At 43.7% G+C, this 17,250-nt stretch overlaps 1 protein-coding gene across 2 annotated transcripts in view; it reads right to left on the reverse strand.

Moving 5' to 3' along the window:
* Window positions 1-10,140, reverse strand: part of tamm41 (TAM41 mitochondrial translocator assembly and maintenance homolog) — a 21,584-nt gene extending 11,444 nt beyond the window's left edge. The window contains exons 1-3 of one of the 2 annotated variants that reach the window (XM_024142490.2): window positions 9,716-10,140; window positions 8,147-8,329; window positions 2,140-2,232 (exon numbers count right to left, since the gene is read on the reverse strand). In XM_024142490.2, the coding sequence (XP_023998258.1) occupies window positions 2,140-2,232; window positions 8,147-8,329; window positions 9,716-9,853 (414 nt within the window). In that variant the 5' untranslated portion in view covers window positions 9,854-10,140. Of the gene's footprint in view, window positions 1-2,139; window positions 2,233-7,735; window positions 7,969-8,146; window positions 8,330-9,715 lie in introns of those variants that run through there. The other variant, XM_070440932.1, reaches the window with a different exon arrangement.
* Window positions 10,141-17,250: the final 7,110 nt, after the last annotated feature.

The raw sequence follows: 17,250 nt of genomic DNA on the forward strand, positions 1-17,250 counted from the left end.
CAATAACATAGTCAGCTTCCTGTTCTCACCCTGCACTAGGATCTTCACCTACACAACAATAACATGATCAGCTTCCTGTTCTCACCCTGCACTAGAATCTTCACCTACACAATAACATAGTCAGCTTCCTGTTCTCACCCTGCCTAGGATCTTCACCTACACAATAACTAGTCAGCTTCCCTGTTCTACCCTGCACAGGATCTTCACACAAACAATAACATAGTCACCTTCCTGTTCTCACCCTGCACCTAGGATCTTCACCTAAAACAATAACATAGTCAGCTTCCTGTTCTCACCCTGCACTAGGATCTTAACCTACACAACAATAACAGTCAGCTTCCTGTTCTCACCTGCACTAGGACTTCACCAAAACAATAACATAGTCAGCTTCCTGTCTACCCTGCACCAGGATCTTCACCTACACAACATAACATAGTCAGCTTCCTGTTCTCACCCTGCACTAGGATCTTCATACCTACAATAACATAGTCAGCTTCCTGTTCTCACCCTGCACTAGGATCTTCACCTAAACAACATAACATAGTCAGCTTCCTGTTCTCACCCTGCACCAGGATCTTCACCTACAAACAATAACATAGTCAGCTTCCTGTTCTCACCCTGCACTAGGATCTTCACTCAAAAAATAACATAGTCAGCTTCCTGTTCTCACCCTGACACTAGGATCTTCACCTACACAACAATAACATAGTCAGCTTCCTGTTCTCACCCTGCACTAGGATCTTCACCTACAACAATAACATAGTCAGCTTCCTGTTCTCACCCTGCACTAGGATCTTCACCTACACAACAATAACATAGTCAGCTTCCTGTTCTCACCCTGCTAGGATCTTCACCTACAAACAATAACATAGTCAGCTTCCTGTTCTCACCCTGCACTAGGATCTTCACCTACACAACATAACATAGTCAGCTTCCTGTTCTCACCCTGCACTAGGATCTTCACCTCACAATAACATAGTCAGCTTCCTGTTCTCACCCTGCACTAGGATCTTCACCTACACAACAATAACATAGTCAGCTTCTGTTCTCACCCTGCACTAGGATCTTCACCTACACAACAATAACATAGTCAGCTTCCTGTTCTCACCTGCACTAGATCTTCACACAACAATAACATAGTCAGCTTCTTTCCACCTGCACTAGGATCTTCACCTACACAAAAACATAGTCGCTTCCTGTTCTCACCCTCACTAGGATCTTCACCTAAACAAATAACATAGTCAGCTTCCTGTTCTCACCCTGCACAGGATCTTCACCTACAACAATAACATAGTCAGCTTCCTGTTCTCACCCTGCACTAGGATCTTCACCTACACAATAACATAGTCAGCTTCCTGTTCTCCACCCTGCACTAGGATCTTCACCTAAACAACAATAACATAGTCAGCTTCTGTTCTCACCCTGCACAGGATCTTCACCTACACAAAATAACATAGTCAGCTTCCTGTTCTCACCCTGCACTAGGATCTTCACCACAATAACATAGTCAGCTTCCTGTTCCACCCTGCACTAGGATCTTCACCTAACAATAACATAGTCAGCTTCCTGTTCTCACCCTGCACTAGGATCTTCACCAAAACAATAACATAGTCAGCTTCCTGTTCTCACCCTGCACTAGGATCTTCACTACAACAACAATAACATAGTCAGCTTCCTGTTCTCACCCTGCACTAGGATCTTCACCTAAACAACATACATAGCGTTCCTGTTCTCACCCTGCACTAGGATCTTCACCTACACAACAATAACATAGTCAGCTTCCTGTCTCCTGCAGCCTAGGATTCTCACCTACACACAATAACATAGCAGCTTCCTGTTCTCACCCTGCACTAGGATCTTCACCTACAAACAATACATAGTCAGCTTCCGTTTTCACCCTGCACTAGGATCTCACCTAAACAATAACATAGTCAGCTTCCTGTTCTCACCCTGCACTAGATCTTCACCTACACACAGAAGTCAGGTACAAACCATGGTGCAACGACTGAATTGTAACTAAACCTATAGTTCCATCACATGGTTGTATCTGTGATTACATGACTAACATCACGGTTATGTACATGCTCAACAACCTCTGCTCTATGTACAGTCACCTGTGCTACAGGGACTAACACTTACCGGTTTGTGCAGTCTGCCAGCAATATACATGGTCTTCCAGTGGAGCAGGTCGTCAATCAGAGAGTCAGTACTGATCACACCATACTTAATTATCTGTCGAGAGAGAGAGAGAAAGACCTTTAGGGTATAGAGACGAGCCAGATTAAAACAAGATGGTGGATAGGTGCAGTGAAATGGGTTGTTTTACAGGTTCTGCCATAGTAGTATGGTGCCCCTGGAGCAAATTAGGCTTAAGTGCCTTGCTCAAGGGCACATCGGCAGGTTTTTTTAAACTAAGCTCTCTACAAGTTGACTTGTTTTTCTATATTGTAGAAACCTCATCCCCAGACTATTGCACACAGCGCATATAAACCTTGGACATCAACCATCCTAAACTGGCCTTACTGGGAGTGACAAAGGAATTATATGGGAGTGACCTACTGAGTAAAGGATGTGTCATCATTTCATTTTAGCCAATCGGTTCCCTTGGCCACATCTCCCCATGAATCTCAGCGTGTTACCTAGCAACAACACTTCACCCTCAAATTGTCCGAATAAGTCAACATATCTCAAGAAATCTGGCTATTCATTGAATGTTTTGCTGAGGAGGTCTTAGATTGACGTAAAATTGCGCGACTAAGTAGTTTAGTGGTTGAAGGAGAGGTATTTCTGACGTTTGATAACGTACACCAATACTCCATTATATCTCTAAGCCWGAGATAGCYWCTWYWTAWTAWRWAGWRGCTAACCAGCTTGTGMAACACTAAATACAAYGATCCTTCAATAAAAAWGGTAGCTAGCTAACTACTGTAGTAACATTTTATCACAACGAACCAGGCTTCCATCCAACCTTTTTACGCGAGTAAAATATATGTCGGATAAAAAGTGTCACGACAGGCCTGATGGAAACAGAACATTTTGTCGTAAACATCCCAAATGTCAACAAAAAACAAAATACGATGAACTGCGTGGGATCTTTTTGTGTTGGTAGAATTAATTATGAGAGAAATGACGTGGAAACATCTTAATGCGCATATAGCGATCTAATAACCATCATATCGAAGTAAAGTTGGAGTCTGGCGATGACATATGGTGCGGCACTACGACTCAGGAAAGCATGCAGTTCATTAGGCTACAGATGAAATAAGTTACGATCAACTTCACACGGTGATGAACTTGATGCTCTTTTCCAGTAAATATCGAGGGTCTTATTCTGGTGACATGATGATTGAGGCTTGGCTACCGTTTGACACAAAAAAAGACTCTCTTTGGTCCAGATTGTCGTCATGTAGGCTATACCCGCCCTGTATCTGAGAACTGTTCTAACGGCCACAGAGAGCATCATGCCAAGTGGACACATTCGCTAAATAACGCAAACCATCAGTAGGGTTGAAAATGAAATGTAAAACCCATTTAACTTGTTTTTTTATTTTTATATTCGTACAATGGGTATTTAACCGCATAAGTTATTTTTATGTGCACTACATCACGCACAGCATTTTAGCCGCAACAAGTCAATTTAATAAGAACACATTTCTGGTGGGAAAATGCGCATATTGTTCTTCTGCAGATTTCAGAATAGTTGCATGAAAATCAGTCGACAATTGGATGGAAACTGAACAAGTTTTAATGAAGCAGAACTGCTTGTTCGCCTCGTGTCAGTGCAGTATGGAGTCAGCTCAGCTGCTGAGCTGACGTAAACAGAGGTGCCCAAGACACGTGGGGGGAGGTGTTCTGGGAGATGATTGGTTGGTAGATTAAGACGATTAAGCCAATGCCTATCGCGCCGGGAGTTTCTCACATCTTTCTTATTGGTTAACAAATGCCAAGTTTGACCCACTGGTCCACCAGACTCTCCGTGCATTTGGATGGAAGTGAGTCTGGGAACAAGATTCATATTGCAGTGATTCTAAACCAGGGGTGTCAAACTCATTCCATGGAGGCCTAGTGTCTGCTGGTTTTTGTTTTCCTTTCAATTAAGACCTAGACACCAGGTGAGGAGTATTCCTTACTGAGACCTAGACAGACCAGGTGAGGGGAGTTTCCATACTGAGACCTAGACAGACCAGGGGAGGGATTTCCTTACTGAGACCTAGAACAACCAGGTGAGGGAGTTCCTTACTGAGACCTAGACAACCAGGTGAGGGAGTTCCTTACTGAGACTAGACAACCAGGTGAGGGAGTTCCTTACTGAGACCTAGACAACCAGGTGAGGGGAGTTTCTTACTGAGACCTAGACAACCAGGTGAGGGGAGTTCCTTACTGAGACCTAGACAAACCAGGTGAGGGGAGTTCCTTACTGAGACCTAGACAACCAGGTGAGGGGAGTTCCTTACTGAGACTAGACAACCAGGTGAGGGGAGTTCCTTACTGAACCTAGACAACCAGGTGAGGGAGTTCCTTACTGTAACCTAGACAACCAGGTGAGGGGAGTTCCTTACTGAGACCTAGACAACCAGGTGAGGGAGTTCCTTACTGAACCTAGACAACCAGGTGAGGAGAGTTCCTTACTGAGACTAGACAACCAGGTGAGGGAGTTCCTTACTGAGACCTAGACAACCAGGTGAGGGAGTTCCTTACTGAGACCTAGACAACCAGGTGAGGGAGTTCCTGTACTGAGACCTAGACAACCAGGTGAGGGGAGTTCCTTACTGAGACCTAGACCAACCAGGTGAGGGGAGTTCTCTACTGAGACCTAGACAACCAGGTGAGGGATTCCTTACTGAGACCTAGACAACCAGGTGAGGGGGAGTTCCTTACTGAGACGTAGACAACCAGGTGAGGGGAGTTCCTTACTGAGACCTAGACAACCAGGAGGAGAGTTCCTTACTGAGACCTAGACAACCAGGTGAGGGGAGTTCCTTACTGAGACCTAGACAACCAGGTGAGGGAGTTCCTTACTGAGACCTAGACAACCAGGTGAGGGAGTTCCTTACTGAGACCTAGACTACCAGGTGAGGGAGTTCCTTACTGAGACCTGACAACCAGGTGAGGGAGTTCCTTACTGAGACCTAGACAACCAGGTGAGGGAGTTCCTTACTGAGACCTAGACAACCAGTGAGGGGAGTTCCTTACTGAGACCTAGACAACCAGGTGAGGGAGTTCCTTACTGAGACCTAGACAACCAGGTGAGGGAGTTCCTTACTGAGACCTAGACACCAGGTGAGGGAGTTCCTTACTGAAGACCTAGACACCAGGTGAGGGGAGTTCCTTACTGAGACCTAGACAACCAGTGGAGTTCCTTACTGAACCTAGACAACCAGGTGAGGGAGTTCCTTACTGAACCTAGACAACCAGGTGAGGGAGTTCCTTACTGAGACCTAGACAACCAGGTGAGAGGGATTCCTTACTGAGACCTAGACAACCAGGTGAGGAGTTCCTTACTGAACCTAGACAACCAGGTGAGGAGAGTTCCTTACTGTAACCTAGACAACCAGGTGAGGTCAGTGTGCTTAATTCATCAAACAAGTAGAAGGGAGGAGCGAACACCTGCAGACACTCGCCTGCAGACACTCAGCCCTGCGTGAATGAGATTGCCACGTGGGACCTGCAGACACGCCCCAATTAACATCGACGGGGCCGTAGTGGAGCGCTTGAGAGTTTCACGTTCCTTGGTGTTCACATCACCAACAAAATATCATGGTCCAAACACACCAAGCCAGTTGTGAAGAGGGCACGACAACATTTTTCTCCCTCAGGAGACGGAAATGATTTGCATGGGTCCCCAGATCCTCAAAAAGTTATACAGCTGCACCATCGAGAGCATCCTGACCGGTTGCATCACCGCCTGGTATGGCAACTGCATGGCATCTGAATGTAAGGCCTACAGAGGGTAGTGCGTACGGCCCAGTACATCACTGAGGCCAAGCTTCCGCCATCCAGGACCTTATATCAGGCGGTGTCAGAGGAAAGCCACAAAAATTGTCAGAGACTCCAGTCTGCTACCACACGGCAAGCGGTACCGGAGCACCAAGTCTTGGACCAAAAGGCTCCTTAACAGCTTCTACCCACAAGCCATAAGACTGCTGAACAATTAATCAAAATGGCCACCCTTTGTTTTTACACTGCTGCTACTCGCTGTTTATTATCTATGCAGTCACTTTACAAATTACCTAAACTAACCTGTACCTCTGCATTGACTCGGTACCAATACCCCCTGAATATTGCCTCGTTATTGTTATTTTATTGTGTTACTTTTATAGAATTTTTACTTTAGTTTATTTTTGTAAATATTTTCTTAACTGTTGTATTCGGCACATGTGACAAATAACATTTGTTTGTGGTCCAGTAATTTCAAGAGTTCATGTCCTCAGCACAGGGAATGCTTTCTTGCAAACTCAAAACCCAACAATGCTGTATATGTATAGGGGTAAGGTGACTATATTCAGGGTCAGTACCATATTAACAATGTACAGGGATACTGGAGTGATGGAGGTAGATATGTATAGGGGTAAGGTGACTATAATACAGGGTCAGTACCATATTAACAATGTCAGGGATACTGGAGTGATGGAGGTAGATATGTATAGGGGGAAGGTGACTATATACAGGGTCAGTACCATATTAACAATGTACAGGAATACTGGAGTGATGGAGGTAGATATGTATAGGGGTAAGGTGACTATAATACAGGGTCAGTACATATTAACAAGTCAGGAATACTGGAGTGGTGGAGGTAGATTTGTATAGGGGTAAGGTGACTATATACAGGGTCATACCATATTAAACAATGTACAGGGATACTGGAGTGATGGAGGTAGATATGTATAGGGGTAAGGTGACTATATACAGGGTCAGTACCATATTACAATGTCAGGGATACTGGAGTGATGGAGGTAGATATGTATAGGGGTAAGGTGATTATATACAGGGTCAGTTCCAGTATTAGCATATTAACAATGTACAGGGATACTGGAGTGATGGAGGTAGATATGTATAGGGTAAGGGGACAGGGATACTGGAGTGATGGAGTAGATTATATAGGGGTAAGGGGACAGGGATACTGGAGGTAGAATTGTATAGTGATGGGTAGATCATGTATAGTGAATAGAGGTAGATATATATGGGTAAGGGACAGGGATACTGAGGTGATATTAGTGATGGAGGTAGATATGTATAGGGTAAGGGGACAGGGATACTGGAGTGATGGAGGTAGATATGTTATAGGGGTAATGGGGACAGGGATACTGAGGTTAGAATATGTATAGTGATGGAGGTAGATATGTATAGTGATAGAGTAGAATATATATAGGGGTAAGGCGCGACAGGGATACTGGATGGTAGATATATATAGTGATGGAGGTAGATATGTATAGTGATGGAGGTAGATATATAATAGGGGTAGGGGACAGGGATACTGGAGGTAGATATGTAATAGGTTAAGCGGGACTAAGCAACAGGATAGAAAGATAAACAGAGAAGCAGCAGCTTGTATGTGAGTGGGTGTGTAGAGTCAGTATAAATGTATGTGTGGTGATCAGATGATGGATTGAGCGTGTAGGGCCCTGTGGAGCGTGTAGGGCCCTTGTGAGCGTAGTAGGCCCTGTGAGCGTGAAGGGGCCTGTGAGCGTGTAGGGGCCTGTGAGCGTGTAGGGCTGTGAGAGTTGGACCTTCCTACCACGCCTCCTGATATAGACGTCCTGGTGGCAGGAAGCTTTGCCGCCAGTGAAGTACTGGGCTGTCCGCACACCCCGCTGTAGCACCATGCGGTCGAGGGTTGTGCATTGCCATACCAGGCAGTGATGCAGCCAGTCAAAATGCTCTCAAATGATACAGCTGACGATTTGAGGGCCCAAACTTTTCCAACGTCCTGAGGAGGAAGACCCACTGTCGCTCCTTCTTCACGACTGTGCCCGTGGGTGTTTGGACATTTTAAAACTAGTGATTTGGCAACAGAGGAATCTTGAAGTTCTCGCCCTGCTCCATGCAGCCTCACCATGTGATGGGGGGGAGGGGGGGGGCGTGCTCCACGATCAAGCTCCTTGGTCAACTGACATTGAGGGAATACCTAAACAAATACCACGCTTACCCTTCCATCCACAGGTACTAAGGTGTTGTAGTACACCCCAGCCCCATGTTCGTCCTGTATCCGGCTGATCTTCCTAGGACCCAGGAACTTTAATACAGAATAGTGTTTTCTGTTCTGCATCAGGTTCATGGTATGCCAGGTGACTGGATCGTCTACAGCCAACACRAAATCCAGCATGTTTCGCTGGGAGGGGGAGAAGAGATGTTCTKGTCAGTTACATTCATTGATCAATGTCATGTTACACATTGTTTGTATTTCACCAACCGCGGTATTGATATCTACACTACATGACCAAAAGTATGTGGACACCTGCTCATCGAACATCTCATTCCAAAATCATTGGAGTTGTTCCCCCTTTGCTGCTATAACAGCCTACACTGTTCTGGGAAGGTTTTCCACTAGATGCTGGAACATTGCTGCAGGGACTTGCTTCCATTCAGACACAAGAGCATTAGTGAGGTCGGGTACTGATGTTGGGCGATTAGGCCTGGCTCGCAGTCGGCATTCCAATTCATACCAAAGGTGTTCGATGGGGTTGAGGGCAGGGCTCTGTTCAGGCCAATCAAGTTCTTCCACACCGATCTCAACAAACCATTTCTGTATGGACCTCGCTTTTAGCGCGGGGGAATTGTCATGCTGAAACAGGAAAGGGCCTTCCCCAAACTTTTGCCACAATGTTGGAAGCACAGAACTGTCTAGAATGTGATTGCATGCTGTGGCGTTGATTTCCCTTCACTGGAACTAAGGGACCCAAACCATGAAAAACAGCCCCAGACCATTATTATTCCTCCTCCACCAAACTTTACAGTTGACACTATGCATCGGAGCAGGTAGCATTCTATTGAGGCATGTAGCGTTCTCCTGGCATCCGCCAACACCATACTGGAGTCCGACGGACGAATCTAGGTTAAGAGTGATTCATCACGCCAGAGAACGCGTTTCCACTGCTCCACTGAGTCCAATGGCGGCGAGCTTAATGCCACTCCTGCCCGACGCTTGGCATTGTGGATGGTGATCTTAGCCTTGTAGTGAGTGTTGCAACCGAGGACAGACGTGTTTTTCTTTTACACACTTCGTGGCTGAGCCGTTGTTGCTTCTAGACGTTTCCTATTCACAATAACAGCACGTACAGTTGACCGGGGCAGGTCTAGCAAGGCAGAAATTGGACTTGTTGTAAAGGTAGCATCCTATGACAGTCCCACATTGAAAGTCACAGAGCTCTTCAGTACGGGACATTCTACTGCCAATGTTTTCCTATGGAGATTGCATGGCTGTGTGCTGGATTTTATACACCTGTCAGTAACGAGTGTGGCTGAAATAGCCGTATCCACTAATTTGAAGAGGTGTCCACATACTTTTGTGTATATATATAGAGAGAGATATATAATAGTGTATTTCTGCGCTATTGCTAGTCGTGCATGTTGTYCTCTTACAAAGTTTGGCATGACAGACGGTTCCATAAATTGGCACGAGAGCACACTGGCGACCAGGCTTCCTACTCCCGAAGTCTGTATAATTTCGTCTAATGACATGCATATACTAAAGAATAAATTATGTCTCATGACTTACCCCCATTTGACCTTGGCTAGTTCCATTTTGTTTGAATACTCCAGAKCCATAGGCAAATGCGAGGCTGAAGTCTTGAGGGAACTGCGACAGTATTCTTCGGTAGAGCACACTGGTGTTTTGCAAAGCTGGAAGCGTCATGATTGCAAKGCGCTTTCATATAAATGGAGCTACAACAACGTGGAGAATGACATCTCAGCCAACTTAGCTAACCGGCCATGCAAAGTATATTAACCGGCTCCGCTATTTCTTATCTAATAATTACAAACACGACAAAAGTGAAGCAGCAAACGGTCACATAAGCCTACACAGAATTTATCTTTGACCATGGTTCCTGACTTTAATACATAGCTAGATGTGCCAATATTAGCCGCACTGTTGTTGATTTTTTTTAGATCGGCGTCTCGTCATCAACACTAAGAAAGTACATCCGGGTTACGGAATTTCAGAAATGTTCTAAATAAAAGTCCCCCACGTAAATTGTAGAAAAGTGTCAATACCTGAATTTATTCATGATGTGAAAAATAATTATCTAAACATTAACATGAATTAGTCATATGTGTTCATATTTAAGTGACATTTGAGTTTTAAAACATGTTCCAAGGTCATAACATGCAACCCAATGCAATTGACTTGTGGAGTGAACTGTACCAAGTGACACTGGTTTGTCTGTGTGATAGAGTTAATGTGGAGTTGACTGTCAGTGAAAGGACCGCTGTTGTCTGGTGGTAATGTAACTGTGATTGAAAATGATGAACAGGCTCAGGAGATTCATTGTTTCGTTCTATGCATATAATGAACAAGTCAGTTAAAGTGACCTTTATGAAATAATGAAAGCCTGTATGCGTTTTATTTCATAACATTAATTCTTCTAAAATTCACAAAAAGTTGCACTATAGCTGAATGTAAGTATATCTCATTAGAAACATAAAGTAATAACGCAGTCTCTCTAAGCCAGTGTTTACGCACAGGACCCTTAATGATCGCGTTTCCAAAAACACTTCATTTCCACACCGCTTTGTCTCAACGAGACCACGCGGAGTTTAGTGCCTATTATTATTCTCTATAACTTCTCAAGCAAGCTGTGAGAAACAAATAAAAACGTGATTAATCATGTAAGACAATCAGGAAACCTTTTAACGTAGCACCCGTCATGTTACATAACAACAATACATTAAAAAACTATCCATGTTCATGCATTTCCACCTTTAATTATTTTATCCTATAAAAAGTAAGTGATTAATGTCATTTGATTTCTCTGAGTAATATTAATGTGAACATAGATTGTAATTAACGCTATGACTATTGAAAGCTACAACAGTTTGGGCGGGGGATTTTCGTATTTGTAACATATCCGTTTAACAGCACTTATTTTGAAGTTCAAAAGTCAGAAGAAAACGGAAGCTGCTTAATTCTGTGCTTTCGTGACAGCTAATCGTTTATACGGTTTCAATGTTTCATTATTCAACGTGCAGGACTTTCCATGTGTTCACTGCCACCGTTGTGCTGGTCGGAGAGAACAGTAGTTCAATCACTACGTTAAATAGGAGCGTACATGTCAAGTAGTGTTAAATCATATGTGTGTTGTGTGTGTGTGTGTGGTGTGTGTTGTGGTGTGTGTGGGGTGTGTGTGTTTGTGGTGTGTTGTGCTGTGCTGTGATGTGTGTGTGTGTTGTTTGGTACAATAGATAGTTCGACAGTATCCAGTCAAAAGTTTGGACACACCTTTATACATTGTAGAATAATAGTGAAGACAAAAAAGCTATGAAATAACACATGTGGAATCATGTACTAACCAAAAAAGTGTTAAACAAATCAAAATATATTTTATATTTGAGATTCTTCAAACTAGCCACCCTTTTCCTTAATGACAGTTTTGCACACTATTGGCATTCTCTCAACCTGCTTCATGAGGTAGTCACCTGGAATGCATTTCAATTAACAGGTGTTCCTGTAGAATATCCTTCCAAATGCGTTTGAGTCAATCAGTTGTGTTGTGACAAGGTAGTGGTGGTATACAGAAGATAGCCCTATTTGGTAAAAGACCAAGTCCACATTATGGCAAGAACAGCACAAATGAGCAAAGGAAAACGACAGTCCATCATTACTTTAAGACATGTCAAGAACTTTTAAAGTTTCTTTAAGTACAGTCGCAAAAACCATCAAGAGCGATGATGAAACTGACTCTCATGAGCACCGCCACAGGAAAGGAAGAGCCAGAGTTACCTCTGCTGCAAAGGATACGTTCATTAGGGTTACCAGCCTCAGAAATTGCAGCCCAAATAAATCCTTCACAGAGTTAAAGTAATGGTGGTGTGGGGGTGCTTTGCTGGTGACACTGTCTGTAATTTATTTAGAATTCACCTGTCAGGAACCACAGAATTCTGCAACGATACGCCATCCCATCTGGTTTGCGTTTAGTGGGACTATCGTTTCTTTTTCAATAGGACTATGACCCAACACACCTCCAGGCTGTGTAAGGGCTATTTGACCAAGAAGGAGAGTGATGGAGTGTTGCATCAGATGACCTGGCCTCCACAATCACCTGATCTCAACCCAATTGAGATGAGTTTGACCACAGAGTGAAGATAAAGCAGCCAATAAGTGCTCAGTATATGTGGGAACTCCTTCAAAACTGTTGGAAAAGCATTCCAGGTGAAGCTGGTTAAGAGAATGCCAAGAGTGTGCAAAGCTTTCATCAGGGCAAAGGGTGGCTACTTTGAAGAATCTAAAATCAAAAATATATTCTGATTTGTTTAACACATTTTTGGTTACTACATGATTCCATATGTGTTATTTCATAGTGTTTATGTCTTTATTATTATTCTACAATGTAGAAAATAGTTTTAAAAAATATATATATATATGTGTAGGTTTGTCCAAACTTTTGACTTGGTACTGTATATTACAACACCTTAGTGCCTGCCGGAACCTCACACTGGTWCTTCAGCCATGTTGGGGAGAGGTAATTCATTCCCTGAGGATTTTCTTTCCTGCAGAGGAGCCGAGCCACAGGTGCCCCAGTCTACAAAACTCAAGTTGTCATGGAGTATGCCTCCTTGTGCTTTTAAAGGGAATGTAAACAAAAAACAACAGTCTGTCCTGCTCCTCTCCTCTCCCCTCACAGTCCCTTCAGTTTCCCTTAARTCCCGTTGATTTGGCTTCCCAGCCTAYCTTAGTTATCCCTCACCCATCATAGCCTTGCCATTCCCAACCAATCAGAGCGCTTGGACACTGCACCCGCCCACTCAGGTCAGAGTGTTTATCGTCGTTGTCGTCCGAAGGGAGAAGACGCCGTGTTTCTGACGACTTTTTATTGTCGACAGTAACACGAATGTCTGAATGATTACTTCCTGTTACTTTGAGAACTTTCATCCATATGTTCCACTGTATGGCTGTTACTATTCTTTAATGTTAAGAGTTGCCAATGCTGCTTTGCCTATTGTTTATCATATGTAATATTATTCCGTACTGCCATAAGCGTTATTGCATTGGTTGCAGAAGTGGTTTAATTGTTGTATTGGTAAACATCTTTTGCATGCAGACGCTACCACAGCTTTTTCTATAGTGGTCTTAATTAAGGTGTTTTATTGTGCTTCTAGAGTCATCTCAGAGTCATTCTAGAGTCATTCTAGAGTCATCCCAGAGTCATTCTAGAGTCATNAACACATATGGAATCATGTAGTAACCAAAAAAGTGTTAAACAAATCAAAATATATTTTATATTTGAGATTCTTCAAAGTAGCCACCCTTTTCCTTAATGACAGTTTTGCACACTATTGGCATTCTCTCAACCTGCTTCCTGAGGTAGTCACCTGGAATGCATTTCAATTAACAGGTGTTCCTGTGGAATATCCTTCCAAATGCGTTTGAGCCAATCAGTTGTGTTGTGACAAGGTAGTGGTGGTATACAGAAGATAGCCCTATTTGGTAAAAGACCAAGTCCACATTACGACAAGAACAGCGCAAATGAGCAAAGAGAAACGACAGTCCATCATTACTTTAAGACATTTCAAGAACTTTTAAAGTTTCTTTAAGTACAGTCGCTAAAACCATCAAGCTCTATGATGAAACTGGCTCTCATGAGGACCACCACAGGAAAGGAAGAGCCAGAGGTACCTCTGCTGCAAAGGATGAGTTCATTAGAGTTACCAGCCTCAGAAATTGCAGCCCAAATAAATCCTTCACATAGTTAAAGTAACGGTGGTGTGGGGGTGCTTTGCTGGTTATACTGTCTGTAATTTATTTAGAATTCACCTGTCAGGAACCACAGAATTCTGCAACGATACGCCATCCCATCTGGTTTGCGCTTAGTGGGACTATCGTTTCTTTTTCAACAGGACTATGACCCAACACACCTCCAGGCTGTGTAAGGGCTATTTGACCAAGAAGGAGAGTAATGGAGTGTTGCATCAGATGACCTGGCCCTCCACAATCACCTGACCTCAACCCAATTGAGATGACTTTGACCACAGAGTGAAGAAAAAGCAGCCAATAAGTGCTCAGTATATGTGGGAACTCATTCAAGACAGTTGGAAAAGCATTCCTCATGAATTTTGTTGAGAGAATGCCAAGAGTGTGCAAAGCTTTCATCAAGGCAAAGGGTGGCTGCTTTATAGAATCTCAAATATATTTTGATTTGTTTAACACTTTTTTGGTTACTACATGATTCCATATGTGTTATTTCATAGTTTTGATGTCTTTACTATTATTCTACACCCAGAGAGAGATATTCTAAAGTCTCCCAGAGTCATTTCTAGAGTCATTCTAGAGTCATCCCAGAGTCATTCTAGAGTCTCCAGATCGAGCATCCCAGAGTCATTCTAGAGTCCTCCCAGATGTCATTCTAGAGTCCTCGCCAGAAGTCATTCTAGAGTCCATCCCAGAGTCATTCTAGAGTCTCCCAGAGTCATTCTAGAGTCCGATCATCTAGAGTCATCCAGAGTCATCAGAGTCCTCCAAGTCATTCTAGAGTCCGTCCTCAGATCATTCTAGAGTACGATTCTAATTCCTCAGGTCCTTCCCAGAGTCATTCTAGAGTCTTCTAGAGTCATCCTAGAGTCATTTGTTCCTCAGAAGTCATTCTAGATTCGGTCCTCAGTCACCAGAGTCATTCCCAGGTCACAGAGTCCTCCCAGAGTCATTCTAGAGTCCAGTTCTAGAGTCATCCCAGAGTCATTCTTATCTCCGAGTCATTCTAGAGTCCTCCCAGAGTCATTCTAGAGTCATCCAGAGTCATTCTAGAGTCTCCGGCATCAGAATCTCCCGCTAGAGTCACTTAGACATCCAGAGTCATCTTCCTCCAGAGTCATTCTAGAGCATCCAAGATCATACTGGCACAGCAGTCATTCTAGATCCAGGTCTTCTGGTCATCTAGAGTTCACGTATCTAGAGTCATTCTGAGTCATCCTCCTAGAGTCAATTTCTATGTCTCAGGTCATCCCAGAAGTCATTCTAGATGAGTCATTCAGCTCCAGAGCACTGATCTCCAATTCATCAGAGTCATTCAATCATCAGAGTCATTCTAGATTTCCAGAGTCATTCTAGAGTCATCCAGAGTCATTTCTAGGAGTCTCTCCACATTCAGAGTCATTCTAGAGTCATCCAGAGTCATTCTAGATCCCTCCCAGAGTCATTCTAGAGTCATTTCTGATCATCCGAGTCATTCTAGAGTCCTCCCAGAGTCATTTCTAGAGTCTAGAGCATTCCCAGAGTCCATTCTAGAGTCCTCCCGAGTATCGCATTCTAGAGTCTCCCAGAGTCATTCTAGAGTCCTCCCAGAGTCATTCTAGAGTCATTCTAGAGTCTCAAGTTCGCTCATTGAGTCATCGAGTCATTAGAGTCCTCCAGAGTCATTCTAGAGTCATTCTAGAGTCCTCGCCAGAGTTTCTATTCTTCAGACGTCATCCCAGATCTTCTTAGAGTCTCCCAGAGTCATTCTAGAGTCTAGTCCTCCCAGAGTCATTCTAGAGTATAGAGTCATCCCAGAGTCATTCTAGAGTCTCCCAGAGTCATTCTAGAGGCATTTAGAGTCATTCTAGAGTCATTCTAGAGTCCTTCCCAGAGTCATTCTAGAGTCATTCTAGAGTCATCTCAGAGTCATTCTAGAGTCCTCCCAGAGTCATTCTAGAGATTCTGAGTCCTCCCAGAGTCATTCTAGAGTTATTCTAGAGTCATCCCAGAGTCATTCTTAGAGTCTCCCAGAGTCATTCTAGAGTCATTTCTAGAGTCTCCAGAGTCATTCTAGAGTCATCCCAGAGTCATTCTAGAGTCCTTCCAGAGTCATTCTAGAGTCATTCTAAGTCATTCTAGAGTCATCCCAGAGTCATTTCTAGAGTCCTCGCCAGAGTCATTCTAGAGTCTTCCTAGAGTCCATTCTAGGAGTCATCCCAGAGTCATTCTAGAGTCATTCTAGAGTCATCCCAGAGTTCTAGGTCATCAGATCCCAGAGTTCATCTAGAGTCATCTAGAGTATCTTAGAGTCATCTCAGAGTCATTCTAGAGTCCTCCCAGAGTCATTCTAGAGTATCCCAGAGTCATTCTAGAGTCCTCCCAGAGTCATTCTAGAGTCATTCTAGAGTCATTCTTAGAGTCATCCCAGAGTCATTCTAGAGTCCTCCCAGAGTCATTCTAGAGTTCATTCTAGAGTCATTCTAGAGTATCCGCAGAGTCATTCTTACGAGTCATTCTAGAGATCCCAGAGTCATTCTAGAGTTCATTCTGAGAGTCATTCTAGAGTCATTCTAGAGTCATCCCAGGTCATTCTAGAGTCCTCCAGAGTCATTCTTAGAGTCATCCCAGAGTCATTTGAGAGTCATTCCAGAGTCATCGCAAGTCATTCTAGAGTCCATTCTAGAGTCATTCTAGGAGTCTCCCAGAGTCACTCTAGAGTCCTCCCAGAGTCATTCTAGAGTCATCCCGAGTCATTCTAGAGTCCTCCCAGAGTCATTCTGAGTCATTCTAGTCATCCCAGAGTCATTCTAGAGTCCTCCCAGAAGCTCATTCTAGAGTCCTCCCAGAGTCATTCTAGAGTCATTCTAGAGTCATCCAGAGTCATTCTAGAGTCCTCTCCAGAGTCATTCTAGAGTCCTCCAGAGTCATTCTAGAGTCTCCGCAGAGTCATTCTAGAGTCCTCCCAGAGTCCAATCCTCAGTCATTCTAGAGTCATCCCAGAGTCATTCTAGAGTCATTCTAGAGTCATATCCTCAGAAGTCTCAGATCTAGAGTCATTCTAGAGTCATTCTAGAGTCAATCCCAGAGTCATTCTAGAGTCATCCCATGAGTCATTCTAGAGTCATCCCAGAGTCATCTAGAGTCATCCAGAGTCTTCTAGAGTCCTCCCGAGTTATGGAGCTTGGTCATGCGCAGAGTAATTTACGACTGTGGCGCCAGGGCAGATCTCAGCCTGGAAGATTCTCACACAAGGCTGGAGAGAGAGAGGGTGCAATACACTTTGACCTTTGTCAATCCAAGTAATTGGTTTCTCTCTCTCCAAGAGGTTTATGTTTTATAGGCGATGCTGTGTTAATAAGCCGAAA

Source organism: Salvelinus sp. IW2-2015, unplaced genomic scaffold, assembly GCF_002910315.2.
Source record: "Salvelinus sp. IW2-2015 unplaced genomic scaffold, ASM291031v2 Un_scaffold3199, whole genome shotgun sequence".
NCBI classification, from domain to species: domain Eukaryota; kingdom Metazoa; phylum Chordata; class Actinopteri; order Salmoniformes; family Salmonidae; genus Salvelinus; species Salvelinus sp. IW2-2015.